At 38.9% G+C, this 16082-nt stretch overlaps 1 protein-coding gene across 1 annotated transcript in view; it reads right to left on the reverse strand.

The window, feature by feature from the left end:
- Window positions 1-1542: 1542 nt before the first annotated feature.
- The window catches only part of LOC132139809 (uncharacterized), a 45656-nt gene continuing 31116 nt past the window's right edge, over window positions 1543-16082 (reverse strand). The window contains exons 6-7 of the mRNA XM_059548424.1: window positions 7420-7601; window positions 1543-7306 (exon numbers count right to left, since the gene is read on the reverse strand). Of these exons, the coding sequence (XP_059404407.1) occupies window positions 1748-7306; window positions 7420-7601 (5741 nt within the window). The 3' untranslated portion in view covers window positions 1543-1747. The remainder of the gene's footprint in view (window positions 7307-7419; window positions 7602-16082) is intronic.

Here is a 16082-nt window from a genome sequence, read left to right on the forward strand (position 1 = left end):
ATATAAAATAAAAACATTAGCTGATTCTACTAATAGATAGTTTACTGGACTTCATAGACTTAATTTTCCCTGTGCATGCGCCGGGCACCTGGGAGTAAACATTTGAGCGAGAAGGAACCATTTTCTTCTCAGCTTTTTCAGAGGCAAAGAAAGACAGTTTATGGTAAGTCATTTTAAAATTCAGTGTTTCTATTGACTGGTTTGTCTAAGAGTGAATTTATTTATTTACTAGGAAGCGAAAAGTCAGAAGATGGTTTAAATCTATAATAATTTTGGCTAAGAAATTCCAGAAGAAAACATCCTAACGGCCACTTCAACACACACACACACACACACATGATAGGTAAAAATTGATAGCCTGAATGCACTGTAAGTCGCTTTGGATAAAAGCGTCTGCTAAATGCATAAAAAAAAAAATATATATATATATATATTAAATAAAAATATAAAATATGCTATTGGATATATAAACCACCTTGTCCTCAAATGTATCTTGCAAAGTTGAAGTAGGCAAATGACTAATGTCTTTATTTCTTTCATTGTAGTTTTACTGATAAGCTATCAACATTTCAATTCAAAATTTGCTTTGTAAATTATAGAATTATGATAATAGTATTTACCCAAGTAAGCTTTAATGCAGGACATTCAAGCACTGATTAATCAATCAACATACACATTTTACCATTTCTTATTTAATTCATTGAATATAATATTTCAAATAAAATTCAGAATATAAACAATAATGTATTTTGGAAATACTACAACACATACTGATTCTATTAGATACTTTAATTAAAATTACTTCATTTTTAAGGTAATGTAATCTTAATTTTGTAAGTTGTTATCTTTTGCATGATAACTTTAGTGAGAAAAAAAGTCTCAAAATCCCAATTAAAAAACAATATGCACGTCAGCAGGTGCCACTCGTTCAGACTTTGTTGCAAGTACATGAAAATAGATACAGGAAACTGTTTAGAAAATGAAAAGAAATGCTGAATATGTGTTTGTAGTTTATACCTAGTCTGATATGATGAACAAAACATAAACTGCACTGAAAAAATGGTAAAATGTAAATTCAAGTCAAAGTTATAATTTAACATCACTAAATCAACCCCCCAAAAATGTTGCACCAATAAATGTGTCCCTGGACCACAAAACCAGTCATAAGGAGCATGGGTATATTTGTAGCAATAGCCAAAGATATATTGTATGAATCAAAATTATCGATTTTTCTTTAATGCCAAAAATCATTAGGATATTAATTCATCATATTCAATCATATTCAATCAAGATCATATTCAATGAATATATTTAGTACATTTTCTACTGTAAATATATCAAAATGTAATTTTTGTTTTGTAGTTTCCTTTGCTAAGAACTTTATTTGGACAGCTTTTTTTCTCAGATTCCAAGTTTTCAAATAGTTGTATATTGGCTAAATATTGTTCCTTCCTAACAAACCATAAATCAATAGAAAGCTTATTTATTCAGCTTTTTTGGATCATGTATACAATTCAATTTCAAAAAATTATGACTGGTTTTGTGGTCCATGGTCCCAAATATGGGTTTAAATCAGATTTTTTTTAAAATCTCCCTATGGTAACAATTCCAAGCTATCACATTTTACAGTGTAAAATCATGATAAAAAAATTACAGTCAGAATATCCTGCAAAATCTAAATGATCATAATTATATGTGCTGTTAATACAGAGGATGCAGGACTTCTATGGAGAAATACAAATCAACTTTATAAGTATGTGGAATTGCTCTCATCGTCATTCTGATATTCTTCTACACAGTTTTGCTCCAGGATTTTGATGAGCATTAACAATGTGCTATTCGGATCCAGCAGAGTCACTAGAGGGACATTCACACCTCTATCAGCAAAGAGAATATTCTGCAGAGTCATGGCTAACATTGAGTCAATCCCCAAATCGAAAAGTTTAACATCATCATTCAACTCATCAATCTCAACACCAGCTGTTTCGCTAATCATGAGCTGCAGATAATCACGTGGTGAGGAGGATGTCATGGGTTGCTCAGGTCTAGACATGATCACTCCAGTTTTAATGATGGCTTCCTGTGCTATTTTGTACAAGCGTACACTCAGTGATTTGTTCTGACTAAGGATGTTATTCCAGCTTTTATTAAAATCAAACCTGCATACAACCTGTTGAGGCTTGTTGATCAAAATGCACTGCTCAAGACTTTCATGGATTTCTGGAATCTCCAAAAGCATGATTCCCTTTGCCTCCAGAAATCTTTGGAAATGGACTTTGTTCAGAAGAAGGCCAAGATTCAAAGCCCCCCAATTAATGGACTGTCCAGAAAGCCCAATGTTTCTGCGATACTGACAGAAAGTATCCATGAACGTATTAGCCGCAGCGTAATTTGTTTGTGAGGGATTGCCAATGAAGGCAGAGATGGAGGAAAAACACACAAAGTAATCCAGATTGCATTGCAAGGTTGCACGATGGAGGTTAATCACTCCATTCACCTTTGGCCTCATGACTTTCTCATAAAGAGATCTGTCAAGACGTTCAATCAGCCCATCGTGCAGGACAACCGCACTGTGGAATACCCCTTTAATGGGACTGGATGGAAATAGTTTTCCAATATTAACCATCATCTGGTCCACTTGCTCAGATATTGAAACATCACATGGCAGAGATTTAATGACTGAATCCCATTGGCTTCTGACTTGACTTATCTCGTGTTGCATCGTAGAGTTTGGATTACTTCTAGACAGGATAACAATTTTTCCTCCTCCTTTCTGAGCAATGAACTTTACTGTCTCAAAGCCCAATCCCGTTAGACCACCTGTGACAATATATACTGAATCTTTCTGGAATAAACCGTGCTTAGGCATCACTGGAATGTCAGACAGCTGGTGTTTGGCAGCACTGTTCAGAAGTATTATGGGTATGATCTGGCATCTGAAGTATGATTCAGATTCTTTTACAGACAAAAGATCAACATCTTGAGATTTTACTCTTTGAACAGCTGTTGCATCCAAAGACAACGACTTCCTGCCCAAATCCATAGATATCAGCCAACGGTAAATTTGTGGCATTTGGGTTTGCAGAGAGGATTTCTGCATTATTTGGGACATGTAGAGTACATGGCAGTAGACTTCCTCATTTGTACCTCTAAATGTTGTTGAATTAAATGGAAAATCTGTCTGGTTGTCACAGACAAACACAATGTCTTTGATGCCTCTAACACTGCTAGCTATTTCAGCAGTTTTTACATTATAAGGCGGAAGAAAAACAGCTCCCACAACCTCACTAAAATCACAAAACAGCTGATCAGCCTGTGTGCTCACTCTGACATTCCAACCTAATCTGTTTGCAATAGCAATTAAAACAGTCATCAAAGCTGAGTCAGGGACAGTGGAGAAAATACCCAGTTTCCTTGGCTGTTTAGCTCTGGGTAAAGCCTTATGCAAGATCTCCCAAGCTAAGACCATATAAGATACACAAGGGATTTCATTTAGGAATGAAAGCCTTTTAGCTTTGCAGCAAACAGCTGCTGGGAGAACTACTTTAGTGGTGGCAGCAACAGGGCAACAACACACAACGTGATCACCAACTTTAAATTTACTGACATCTTTACCCACTGCTGTGACAGTGCCACTGAAGTCGAGGGCTAAGAGCTTATGGTTTTCATTTGTGTGCTTGTTCCAGTACAATGTCTGACCATAATTCAGATCAGAAATGCTGACTGGAAAGTAGTCTGATGAATGAATGCAGATTTTTCTGAGGTGAAGCTCAATGTTTTTTTCTTGTTTAAGTTCAATTAAATTATCAACTTGTGTTGCTGACAGATTGTTCATTATATATGGGTCAGATGTTTGCAACATAAAGACTTGATCATGCAGCATGTGGACATTTGTTGAAGAGATTGCCAAGGTTGGCAATGGTGTGTGGGTGATTTCAGGTTTGAGAATTATGCCTTCCTTCACAACTAGCTCTGGATATTTGTGACAGGGGTAAGACCTAAGGACTTGAATTAAAGCTCTAATGTCTTCAAAAGAGGCAGAGCCCATGTCAATCAGCTGGAAGGAAAGTTCTGGCAACTCAGCTGCACATGCTCTTGTCATACCTGACAGAACATATCCAGGGTTGATGGAGTCCACTAAGGTCTCAGAGCACCTATAGGTTATTACTCTGATATCACCTGGAAAATGAATTGTCTTGAGATATCCGACAATCTTTCGGAAAACCTCACAACACCCTGCCATGCCGTCCAAGACCTTCTCTGATTCGAGAGAGGTTAAATCTGCATCACTCCAAATGAACAAAATTTCCTGGAAATTTTTCTTTACACTTGAAATTTTCAGTTTTGACAGAAGGAGTTCAACTCCATCTTCTAACAGTATGTTAGCTTTTGAAGGGGACACGTATCTAGATTTTGGATCCAAGTACTGTTGCAAAGCTTCGGAAATTCCTACCTGGTCCGAAAATACCAGTGCCTTAATCTGTGTATCAAATTGAGCAACTTCAGAGATGATACTGAGATTGTTATGGAAGAAGTAGTCTTTGACTACTTGGGAACGACTTCCTAGCATTTTGATCTTCACATAGCAGAGTTCAACCAACACCCTACCCTGTTTGTTGGCTAAGCAGCCACAAATGTCAAAATCATCTTCTCCCACATGTACTGCTCTCAGATATACAACCATCTCCTCTTGCAATGGTTCAAATACAGTCAGGCTTCCAATTTGTGCAGGAAATTGAGGTCTTGATGATATATCATGCACTATAGTTACTGGAACAATTTGCATGACGTAATCCAAGACCACAGGGTGAACGTAATAGTCATGTAATTGAGGCAGTAATTCCTTTGGGACCTTCACAACAGATATAACCTCTCTAAATTCTTCTCCACAAAAAATATCTGCCTTATTTCTGAAGACAGACCCATATTCAAATCCTGTTTGACTTAGATGTTTGTAAAGTTCTTCAGTAGTGACATGGAATGTGCACCTTTTGTAAATACAATCTAATGAAATGAACTGTTCTTCAGGCATTCTACCTGGTTTTGTTTCTACTGTGCCAAATGCATATACTGCAGAAGTAGACTGTATTTTGAAGTTACATTTGTTATCATCCAAATGATCTGAATGATCCAACTGTACATTTATTTCTGGGGCCTTCTGGGTTAAAACGAATGGACTCTGGAATGTTACGCTGAGCTGCAGGTAACTTAGTGGAACCTTAGGTTTTGCATATGCCATGTAAGCTGCTAAACCTAACTCTGCATAAAATGCACCAGGAATGATGGCAACCCCATTGTGCTTGTGGTCCTGCAGGAAGGCCACAGATTCAGACAATAAATCACAGCTGAACATTGAACTGCCTGTGCCAATTTGTGTAACTACTGGATGGTTGCTAGTAGGACCATTTGACTGCAAGCGTGAAACGAAGACATCACTCTTCACATCATCAAACTGGTATCGTGGGTAGGGAATTGGTTCAGTCTCAAAACCTTTGTATAACGTTTCCCAGTCCACTGTGACCCTAAACTCAAACAATTTTGAAACAACAGCAAGCATCGTCTCGTGATCTTTATCAGGCTGCACTGAGGGAATCACAGTGAAGTCATTTCCCAGAGTCTCATTGATGTACCTCTGCAAAGATCTTCTTGGACCAATTTCAACAAATATCACATTCTTTTTGTTTTTAGCTGCAGACTTCACAGCTTGTTCAAATTCAACTGGCTCTCTGATATTCCTTGCCCAATATTCACCAGTAATAAAATCTGAGGAACACAAACTTACACCTGTCACTGTGGAGAACAGTTCTGTCTCCAAGTTATGTGCCTGGAATGAGCCTATACTTTCTTTTACTTTGGACACAATGGGATCCATCTTGTGACTGTGATATGCAGCAGGTACATCCAAAATGCGAAGGAACAATTCAGTTCCTCTAGCTGAAATGCTCAAATTCTGATGCAATCTGTCAATGTCATCTGCATCTCCTGAGAGGGTGCATGACTGAGGGCTGTTATAAGCAGCCAGGCAAACCCTTCCCGAATAAGAAGGAAGAATTTTCAAGACTTCAGAAACAGCCATATTACTGACTACGAGCATTTTCCCTCCTGTCACGGTGCTTTGCAAAGAACTGCGATAGTGGATGATTTTCACTGAGTCTTCAAGTGACAACAAACCAGAACAATGAGCTGCAGCAACTTCTCCAATAGAGTGCCCCAAAACAGCATCAGGACTGATGCCCCAATGTTTCAGAAGTTTGACAATAGCAACCTGAATAGCAAACAGAAGAGGCTGGACAATCTTTGGATCAGATGACTCTGTTCTTTTCTCAGATTCACTTTCCAGCATCTCTATCAGATTCAGACTTCTATAGCTTTGCAAAAGACTTTCAATCTTAATGATTTCCTCTCTGAAAACTGGCTCTTGTTTTAGGAGCTGCTTGCACATACCATGATATGTCACACCGTTGCCACAAAACACAAAAACTAGCTTGGAGTCTGTCTTTGATGGTTCAAGCTTTTTCTGTACAGAAGCAGTAAGTTTCTCTTGCAGTTCTGTCAACGATGCTGTTTGAAACATTTTCCTGTATTTGTTTTTCAAATGACTTCTTCTACATGCAGATGTGTACGATAAAGCCTGTAGATTTGATATTTTCCCTGCTCTGATTTGTTCTGCTGTATCTTTAATGATATTTTTTATAGATTTTTCAGAGGCTGCAGAGACGACAAAATACTGATGGGATTTGCTGATCAGCTGAGCTTTTGGCTTTTTTGACTGCACATATTGTCTGACAACTGCATGTGCATTTGTTCCACCAAAACCAAAGTTATTAATTCCTGCAAACCTCCCGCCTTCTCTCATCCATTTTTCTGCTGTGGTAGGGACTTTTATGTTGAGAGATTCGATGTCTATGCTGGAGTTTTCCATAGAGTAGAACAATGATGGCACAATAGTTTTGTGCTCCATCATCAAGAGAACCTTTATGAGCCCTGCAACACCTGCAGCAGATTCTGTGTGTCCAATATTGCTCTTAACAGAACCAATGATGAGTGGCCCTGACTTTTTAGGTCTTGCTTTGGCAATGACTTTTGAGATGCTACCTGCCTCTACTGGATCTCCAACTGGAGTCCCAGTCCCATGAGCTTCTATGTACTGGACATTAGTCAGATCAGTCTCTGTTGAGTAGATTTTTTTAAGCAGCTCCTCCTGTTGTGCCATGGATGGTTTGGTTATTGGACTAACACTGTGGCCATCCTGGTTTACTGCAGTTTTGCAAATGATGCCCCAAATGTGATCATGGTCCTCGAGTGCCTGCAAAATATAGATATAATATAATAGAACTTATGTTTCTTGATTTTAGCACTTTATTGTATGGTGCATTGTTGTGATGGTGATGTTTTTATATGATACAATCTTTTGTTTACTTTTTTCAAAGGCTTTAGAAGAATAATCCCACAGCCTTCACCTCTCCCATATCCATCTGCTTTGCTGCTGAAAGGTTTACTGGTGCCATCAGAGGAGATCATTTTTGCCTTGGAGAGAGACACAAATATAACTGGCTCCAAAATACAGCTCACACCCCCACACACGGCCATTTCACAGTCTCCTGTTGAGTGAAACACAGAGAGCCAGACATTACAAATGATATGCTCAGGGCCGGCGATTGCTATAGGCGAACTAGGCAGTTGCATAGGGCGACAAATATGTTGGGGGCGCGGGCACCCTCTAGGGTCGCCGTTACGTTATGTTACGTCAGGCAAGTGCGCAGCTGATGAAGAAAATAAAGCGGTCTAATAAACCCTCCAGTACACAGGGACGAAAACGGAGAAAGGAAGAAGGAAAAGGAAAACCCAGTATAGAGGTAAATCTTCTTATCTCAGCCATTAAGGTGTTAAATGAAATAAATTTGCTTAGTATTGTGCATCATCACCTTGAACATTTCATTGCTGTCACTAAGCTATCACTAGCTAGCTAGTTACTTTGCTAGTTTGCTACGTATTACTAGCTAACTTCACTGATAACCTACATGGATGTAAATGTCAAAAGACCAGTATTTCGGATTAACGTATGCATGCTCGTTATGAAAAGTAGAGTTGCTCTCTACTCTACATTCATTATAACTAGCAGGCTTATACACACACAGTAACCATTATGCTGATAGTGGCGTTGACGTGGTGTTCACCCTTCTGCACAGTTTCCCTCTAGGAATATACTAAAATATGTTGTTGTTTTTTTTTTATTGGCCATGGCCAGATGGACTCTGCAATATTTGCAGAGGCTGGCACCTGCTGGAGAAAGGACACTTGATCCTTCATGTTCTCCTCTCTCTGAACTTTGTAAGTACTTTGTAAGTACAATTAGTACTATTGTTGCTGTTTTTGTTATTGTTATTATTATTATTAGCAATTATTACTTTTATAATCACATCACATTAATACTACTAATTGTAATAAGTAGTATAATTTAGCCTAGTAGCAGCCTAATAGATTAGTAATAATAGTAGTGGTGGAAGTAATTGTAATTTATCTACTACAAGTTACATGGCCAGAGATAAAATGTATTTGTTCAATGCAACTATGTGGTAGGATGATAGAAATGACTAAATGCAATTGTGTAATGAACAGCATGGATGAACTCTGTGTTTAAATACATACAGCTGCAGGAGTAGGGACATCCAGTAGTGGTACTCCGGGGACGGATGGGAAATGTCGCATTAACAGATGGGAAAATGGGAAAGTCGCATTAACAGTGTACAGGCTCTGAGATTCCAGACAGCGGAGGTGAGGGATGCCCTTCTTGAGGTCAGGGAGAAAGCCACTGATTCTATAATTAAAACTGAGGCACAGTCTTTGGCTGAAGTGGCTGGGTCATACTGCTTCTCCATTTGTAGCGTTGTGTGGTATGACATGCTGGCCAAAATTCATTATGTCAGCAAAGCATTACAGTCCATGTCTATGCAACTGGATGTGGCTCTGAATCTCCTGAGGACAACTGAAGCCTCTCTGGTTAGCTACAGAAGCACTGGGTTCACTTCTGCTCAGGTATCTGCAAGAGATCTCTGTGAGGAGAAGAATGTGGACACTGTCCTAAAGCAGAAGAGGCTGAGCAAAAACAAAAGACAGTACTCTTATGAATCCCCTGATGAGCCAGAGAGATATGCGCTAAAGAAATTGGAAAATTTCCTTTTTCAATATCATTGTTAATGCGTCAGTTACATCAATGAAAGAACGCTTCAAGTTCATGGGTGATGTTCAGGACAAGTTTGGAGTGTTGGTGAACTTTCCTAATTTGCCAGAGGAAGTACTTGCAAAGGAATGCGAAACCCTCAGCAACACTCTGAGCCACGGTGACCATAAAGATGTTGATGGGAGGGAACTAGCACTTGAGTTGGAAAATTTCCCAGTGTTGCCAAAAGCTGGCATGACGACAATGGAAATTCTGAATTTCTGAACAAGAAACTTGAAGAAGTTTTTCCTAATATGTGGGTGGCCCTAAGAATTGCTGTCACACTACCTGTGACAGTAGCTTCTGCTGAAAGAAGCTTCTCTAAATTAAAAATATTTAATGTCAATGTCACCTTTATTTATATAGCGCTTTAAACAAAATACATTGCGTCAAAGCAACTGAACAACATTCATTAGGAAAACAGTGTCAATAATGCAAAAATGAGAGTTAAAGGCAGTTCATCATTGGATTCAGTTATGTCATCTCTGTTCAGTTAAATAGTGTCTGTGCATTTATTTGCAATCAAGTCAACGATATCGCTGTAGATGAAGGGTCCCCAACTAAGCCAGAGCCAGAGCCAAGCCAGAGGCGACAGCGGCAAGGAACCGAAACTCCATCGGTGACAGAATGGAGAAAAAAACCTTGGGAGAAACCAGGCTCAGTTGGGGGGCCAGTTCTCCTCTGACCAGATGAAACCAGTAGTTCAATTCCAGGCTGCAGCAAAGTCAGATTGTGCAGAAGAATCATCTGTTTCCTGTGGTCTTGTCCTGGTGCTCCTCTGAGACAAGGTCTTTACAGGGGATCTGTATCTGGGGCTCTAGTTGTCCTGGTCTCCGCTGTCTTTCAGGGATGTAGAGGTCCTTTCTAGGTGCTGATCCACCATCTGGTCTGGATACGTACTGGATCCGGGTGACTGCAGTGACCCTCTGATCTGGACACAGACTGGATCTGGTGGCCACGGTGACCTCGGAACAAGAGAGAAACAGACAAATATTAGCGTAGATGCCATTCTTCTAATGATGTAGCAAGTACATAGGTTGTTATGGGAAGTGTTTCCGGTTCCGGTTTACCTAATTAATGCAGCCTAAAAATCCTTTAACGGATTTGGATAATAAAAGCATATTAGTATGTTATGTGTATGCCAGGTTAAAGAGATGGGTCTTTAATCTAGATTTAAACTGCAAGAGTGTGTCTGCCTCCCGAACAATGTTAGGTAGGTTATTCCAGAGTTTGGGCGCCAAATAGGAAAAGGATCTGCCGCCTGCAGTTGATTTTGATATTCTAGGTATTATCAAATTGCCTGAGTTTTGAGAACGTAGCGGACGTAGAGGATTATAATGTAAAAGGAGCTCATTCAAATACTGAGGTGCTAAACCATTCAGGGCTTTATAAGTAATAAGCAATATTTTTAAATCTATGCGATGCTTGATAGGGAGCCAGTGCAGTGTTGACAGGACCGGGCTAATATGGTCATACTTCCTGGTTCTAGTAAGAACTCTTGCTGCTGCATTTTGGACTAGCTGTAGTTTGTTTACTAAGCGTGCAGAACAACCACCCAATAAAGCATTACAATAATCTAACCTTGAGGTGCATGGATTAACATTTCTGCATTTGACATTGAGAGCATAGGCCGTAATTTAGATATATTTTTGAGATGGAAAAATGCAGTTTTACAAATGCTAGAAACGTGGCTTTCTAAGGAAAGATTGCGATCAAGTAGCACACCTAGGTTCCTAACTGATGATGAAGAATTGACAGAGCAACCATCAAGTCTTAGACAGTGTTCCAGGTTATTACAAGCAGAGTTTTTAGGTCCTATAATTAACACCTCTGTTTTTTCAGAATTTAGCAGTAAGAAATTACTCGTCATCCAGTTTTTTATATCGACTATGCAATCCATTAGTTTTTCAAATTGGTGTGTTTCACCGGGCTGCGAAGAAATATAGAGCTGAGTATCATCAGCATAACAGTGAAAGCTAACACCATGTTTCCTGATGATATCTCCCAAGGGTAACATATAAAGCGTGAAGAGTAGCGGCCCTAGTACTGAGCCTTGAGGTACTCCATACTGCACTTGTGATCGATAGGATACATCTTCATTCACTGCTACGAACTGATGGCGGTCATATAAGTACGATTTAAACCATGCTAATGCACTTCCACTGATAACAACAAAGTATTCAAGTCTATGCAAAAGAATGTTGAGGTCAATTGTGTCAAACGCAGCACTAAGATCCAATAAAACTAATAGAGAGATACACCCACGATCAGATGATAAGAGCAGATCATTTGTAACTCTAAGAAGAGCAGTCTCAGTACTATGATACGGTCTAAATCCTGACTGGAAATCCTCACATATACCATTTTTCTCTAAGAAGGAATATAATTGTGTGGATACCACCCTTTCTAGTATCTTGGACAGAAAAGGGAGATTCGAGATTGGTCTATAATTAACTAGTTCTTTGGGGTCAAGTTGTGGTTTTTTGATGAGAGGCTTAATAACAGCCAGGTTGAAGGTTTTGGGGACATGTCCTAATGACAATGAGGAATTAATAATAGTCAGAAGAGGATCTATGACTTCTGGAAGCACCTCTTTCAGGAGCTTAGATGGTATAGGGTCTAACATACATGTTGTTGGTTTAGATGATTTAACAAGTTTATACAATTCTTCCTCTCCTATAGTAGAGAATGAGTAAAACTGTTCCTCAGGGGATCTATAGTGCACTGTCTGATGTGATACTGTAGCTGACGGCTGAATGGTTGCAATTTTATCTCTAATAGTATTGATTTTAGAAGTAAAGTAGTTCATAAAGTCATTACTGCTGTGGTGTTGGGAAATGTCAACACTTGTTGAGGCTTTATTTTTCGTTAATTTGAACGAAATTGAATAAATACCTGGGGTTATGTTTGTTTTCTTCTAAAAGAGAAGAAAAGTAATCGGATCTAGCAGTTTTTAATGCTTTTCTGTAGGATATGTTACTTTCCCGCCAAGCAATACGAAATACCTCTAGTTTTGTTTTCCTCCAGCTGCGCTCCATTTTTTGGGCTGCTCTCTTTAGGGTGCGAGTATGCTCATTATACCATGGTGTCAAACTGTTTTCCTTAACCTTCCTTAAGCGTAAAGGAGCAACTTTATTTAAAGTGCTAGAAAAGAGAAAGTCCATAGTTTCTGTTACATCATCAAGTTGTTCTGAGGTTTTGGATATGCTAAGGAATTTGGATACATCAGGAAGATAACTTAAAAAGCAGTCTTTTGTGTTAGAAGTGATGGTTCTTCCATACTTGTAACAAGAAGTAGAATTTACCATTTTGGCTATATGAATTTTGCAAAGAACTAAATAATGATCTGAGATATCATCACTTGGCTGAATAATTTCAACACCATCAACATCAATTCCATGTGACAGTATTAAATCTAGAGTATGATTTCGACAATGAGTAGGTCCTGAAACGTGTTGTCTAACACCAATAGAGTTCAGAATGTCTATAAATGCTGATCCCAGTGCATCGTTTTCATTATCAACATGGATATTAAAATCACCAACTATTAAAACTTTATCTGCAGCCAGAACTAACTCGGATGTAAAATCAACAAACTCTTTAATAAAGTCTGTATGGTGCCCTGGTGGCCTGTATACAGTAGCCAGTACAAACATAACAGGGGATTTATCATTAACATTTGTTTCTTTGGATAATGTTATATGAAGTACCATTACTTCAAATGAGTTATACTTGAAGCCTGCCCTCTGAGAAATCCTGAAAACGTTGTTATAAATTGAAGCAACACCTCCACCTTTGCCTTTTAGACGTGGCTCATGTTTATAACAGTAATCTTGGGGGGTGGACTCATTTAAAATAATGTAATCATCAGGTTTTAGCCAGGTTTCTGTCAAACAGAGTACATCTATATTATGATCAGTGATCATATTATTTACAAAAAGTGTTTTCGTAGAAAGGGATCTGATATTCAATAAGCCAAGCTTTATCATTTGTTTATCCATATTGCTTCTGTTTTTTATTTGTTGAACCTCAATTAAATTGTTAATCTTAACTTGGTTTGGACGTTTTTTGTATTTTCTAGTTCGGGGAACAGACACAGTCTCTATAGTGTGATATCTAGGTGAAAAAGTCTCTATGTGCTGAGAATTGACTGACCTCTGTGACGGGAGGCAGCTAGCAGACGGTCGGTTTAGCCAGTCTGTCTGCTTCCTGACCTGGGCCCCAGTTAGTCAAGTATAAACACTAAGACTATTTGCCATATTTCTAGAGAGAAGAGTGGCGCCACCCCAGGAGGGATGAAGACCATCTCTTTTAAACAGGTCAGGTCTGCACCAAAAGCTCGTCCAATTGTCTATGAAACCTATGTTATTCTGTGGGCACCACTTAGACATCCAGCCATTGAGTGATGACAATCTGCTATGCATCTCATCACCACGGTAAGCAGGGAGGGGACCAGAGCATATTACAGTGTCTGACATCGTGCTTGCAAGTTCACACACCTCTTTAATGTTATTTTTAGTGATCTCCGACTGGCGAAGTCGAACATCATTAGCGCCGGCATGAATAACAATCTTACTGTATTTACGTTTAGCATTAGCCAGCACTTTTAAATTTGCCAAGATGTCAGGGGCTCTGGCTCCCGGTAAACATTTGACTATGGTGGCTGGTGTCTCTATATTCACTTTCCGTACAATAGAATCACCAATAACTAGAGCACTTTCATCAGGTTTCTCAGTGGGTGCATCACTGAGTGGGGAGAACCTGTTTAATGTTTTGATCGGAACAGAAGAGCGGTGTTTTGACCCACGACTACGCTGCCTCACCGTCACCCAGTTGCCCTGCTGCTGGGGCTCTGTTTCCGGAACCGAACAATGTACAGGAATCCCTGAGCTAGACGCATCCAAAGCCGTATCTAGAGCCCTAACATTCTTACTGTCCTCAATTAAAGTTTGGATGCGTGTCTCTAATTCTGAAATCTTCTCTGTCAGCCTAACTATTTCCCTGCATTTATCACATGTGAATCCCTCATCAGCGACAGAGATAGATAAACTGTACATGTGGCAAGAGGTGCAAGAAAACCTGTGACAGTAGCTTCTGCTGAAAGAAGCTTCTCTAAATTAAAAATATTTAAGACCAACTTGAGGTCAACTATGAGTCAGGAACACCTCAATGGGCTTGCACTGATGAGCATCAACCAAGAAGTCTCAAGTAAAATATCATTTGATGATACCATCAACTAATTTTTGTCATTAGGAAGTCCAGACGAGTCAAATTGTAATGCTGCGTCAATTTTGAAGGTGAAAGCCGAATGGGACTTTTGTTTGTAGAGGGTATAGTTTTGCAGAGTTTATTACTTAATTTGGTAAATACCCTCAAACATTCTTTGTAGCATTTGTGTAAGTACAATTTATTACTGTTGATCCTTCAAGTCCTAATTTGCTTGTTGAAGTGTTGCAGTGACTATAAAAGCATTTTTGTTTGTTCATCCATTGTTTGAGTCATAATTAAATGTCCTTGAACATTCTTTGTAGTATTTTTGTATATGCAACTTATTAGTTTGGGTGGGGGGGGGGTGATAATGAAAACACATGTAAATCACAATAACATCACATCCCTATGAATCTAATTTCAACCACAGTTTTAGTAATTTTCACTAATTTAATATAACACATCCTCGAACATTCTTTGTAGCATTTGTGTATGGGGGGGGGGGGGGGGGGGTTGTAGCGCAAAACTCAATCTCGCCTAGGGCAACTAAAGGGCAAGAGCCGGCCCTGGATATGCTAGTGTACTCAAAGCTGATTTTTAAGACACAAATCAGGTAAGTACTATAATAGACAAATCACACTTAATTACAGATTACAATAATATTGCTACAATAATTTATACCTTTTTTTCCTGTTTGGTATGCAGTAATGGCACCAACCCCCTGGGTGCCACAGCAAAAGTTAGACATGGCTATCCAATGTTTTGGGTGTGTGAGTTCACTAGTATGTGTGTGTGTGTGTGTGTGTGTGTGTGTGTGTGCACTTTGATAGGTTAAATTCCATGTATTGGACACCATACTTGGCCACACATCACTTCACTTTAAGTTACATTTATATTATCTATAACTAGGGATTGATATTATTTGACTGTATAATTGGCCATTGATATTAATTTACTGTATTCATCTTAATCCTGTGATCAGCAATTGGTCGATCTTGCTTAAATTTAAGACCCATAAGTTGTACTCACTAAATGCACAGGACATGCTTTTCCTGTCCAAGAGTCCCACTTAAAATTGGATTAAAATGGTTCCAACAAATTGTATTACTGTACTGTGATGCATTTCTAAGTGAACTGGCTATCTTACAAGAAAATAAAATACAGGACAGGATTTGATTTTATCCATCAATTTGGATTGTGAAAAGTGAGTGTTGCATACACTCAGACAACGGATCAATTAAAACTGACATTGTCACACTTGGTTGCAAGGATGAGAAACTACGGGCAGCCATTAGTTTTTCAAATTGGTGTGTTTCACCGGGCCGCAAAGAAATATAGAGCTGAGTATCATCAGCATAACAGTGAAAGCTAACACCATGTTTCCTGATGATATCTCCCAAGGGTAACATATAAAGCGTGAAGAGTAGCGGCCCTAGTACTGAGCCTTGAGGTACTCCATACTGCACTTGTGATCGATACGATACATCTTCATTCACTGCTACAAACTGATGGCGGTCATATAAGTACGATTTAAACCATGCTAATGCACTTCCATTAATGCCAACAAAGTGTTCAAGTCTATGCAAAAGAATGTTGTGGTCAATTGTGTCAAACGCAGCACTAAGATCCAATAAATCTAAAAGAGAGATACAAC

This window comes from Carassius carassius, chromosome 1, assembly GCF_963082965.1.
Source record: "Carassius carassius chromosome 1, fCarCar2.1, whole genome shotgun sequence".
NCBI classification, from domain to species: domain Eukaryota; kingdom Metazoa; phylum Chordata; class Actinopteri; order Cypriniformes; family Cyprinidae; genus Carassius; species Carassius carassius.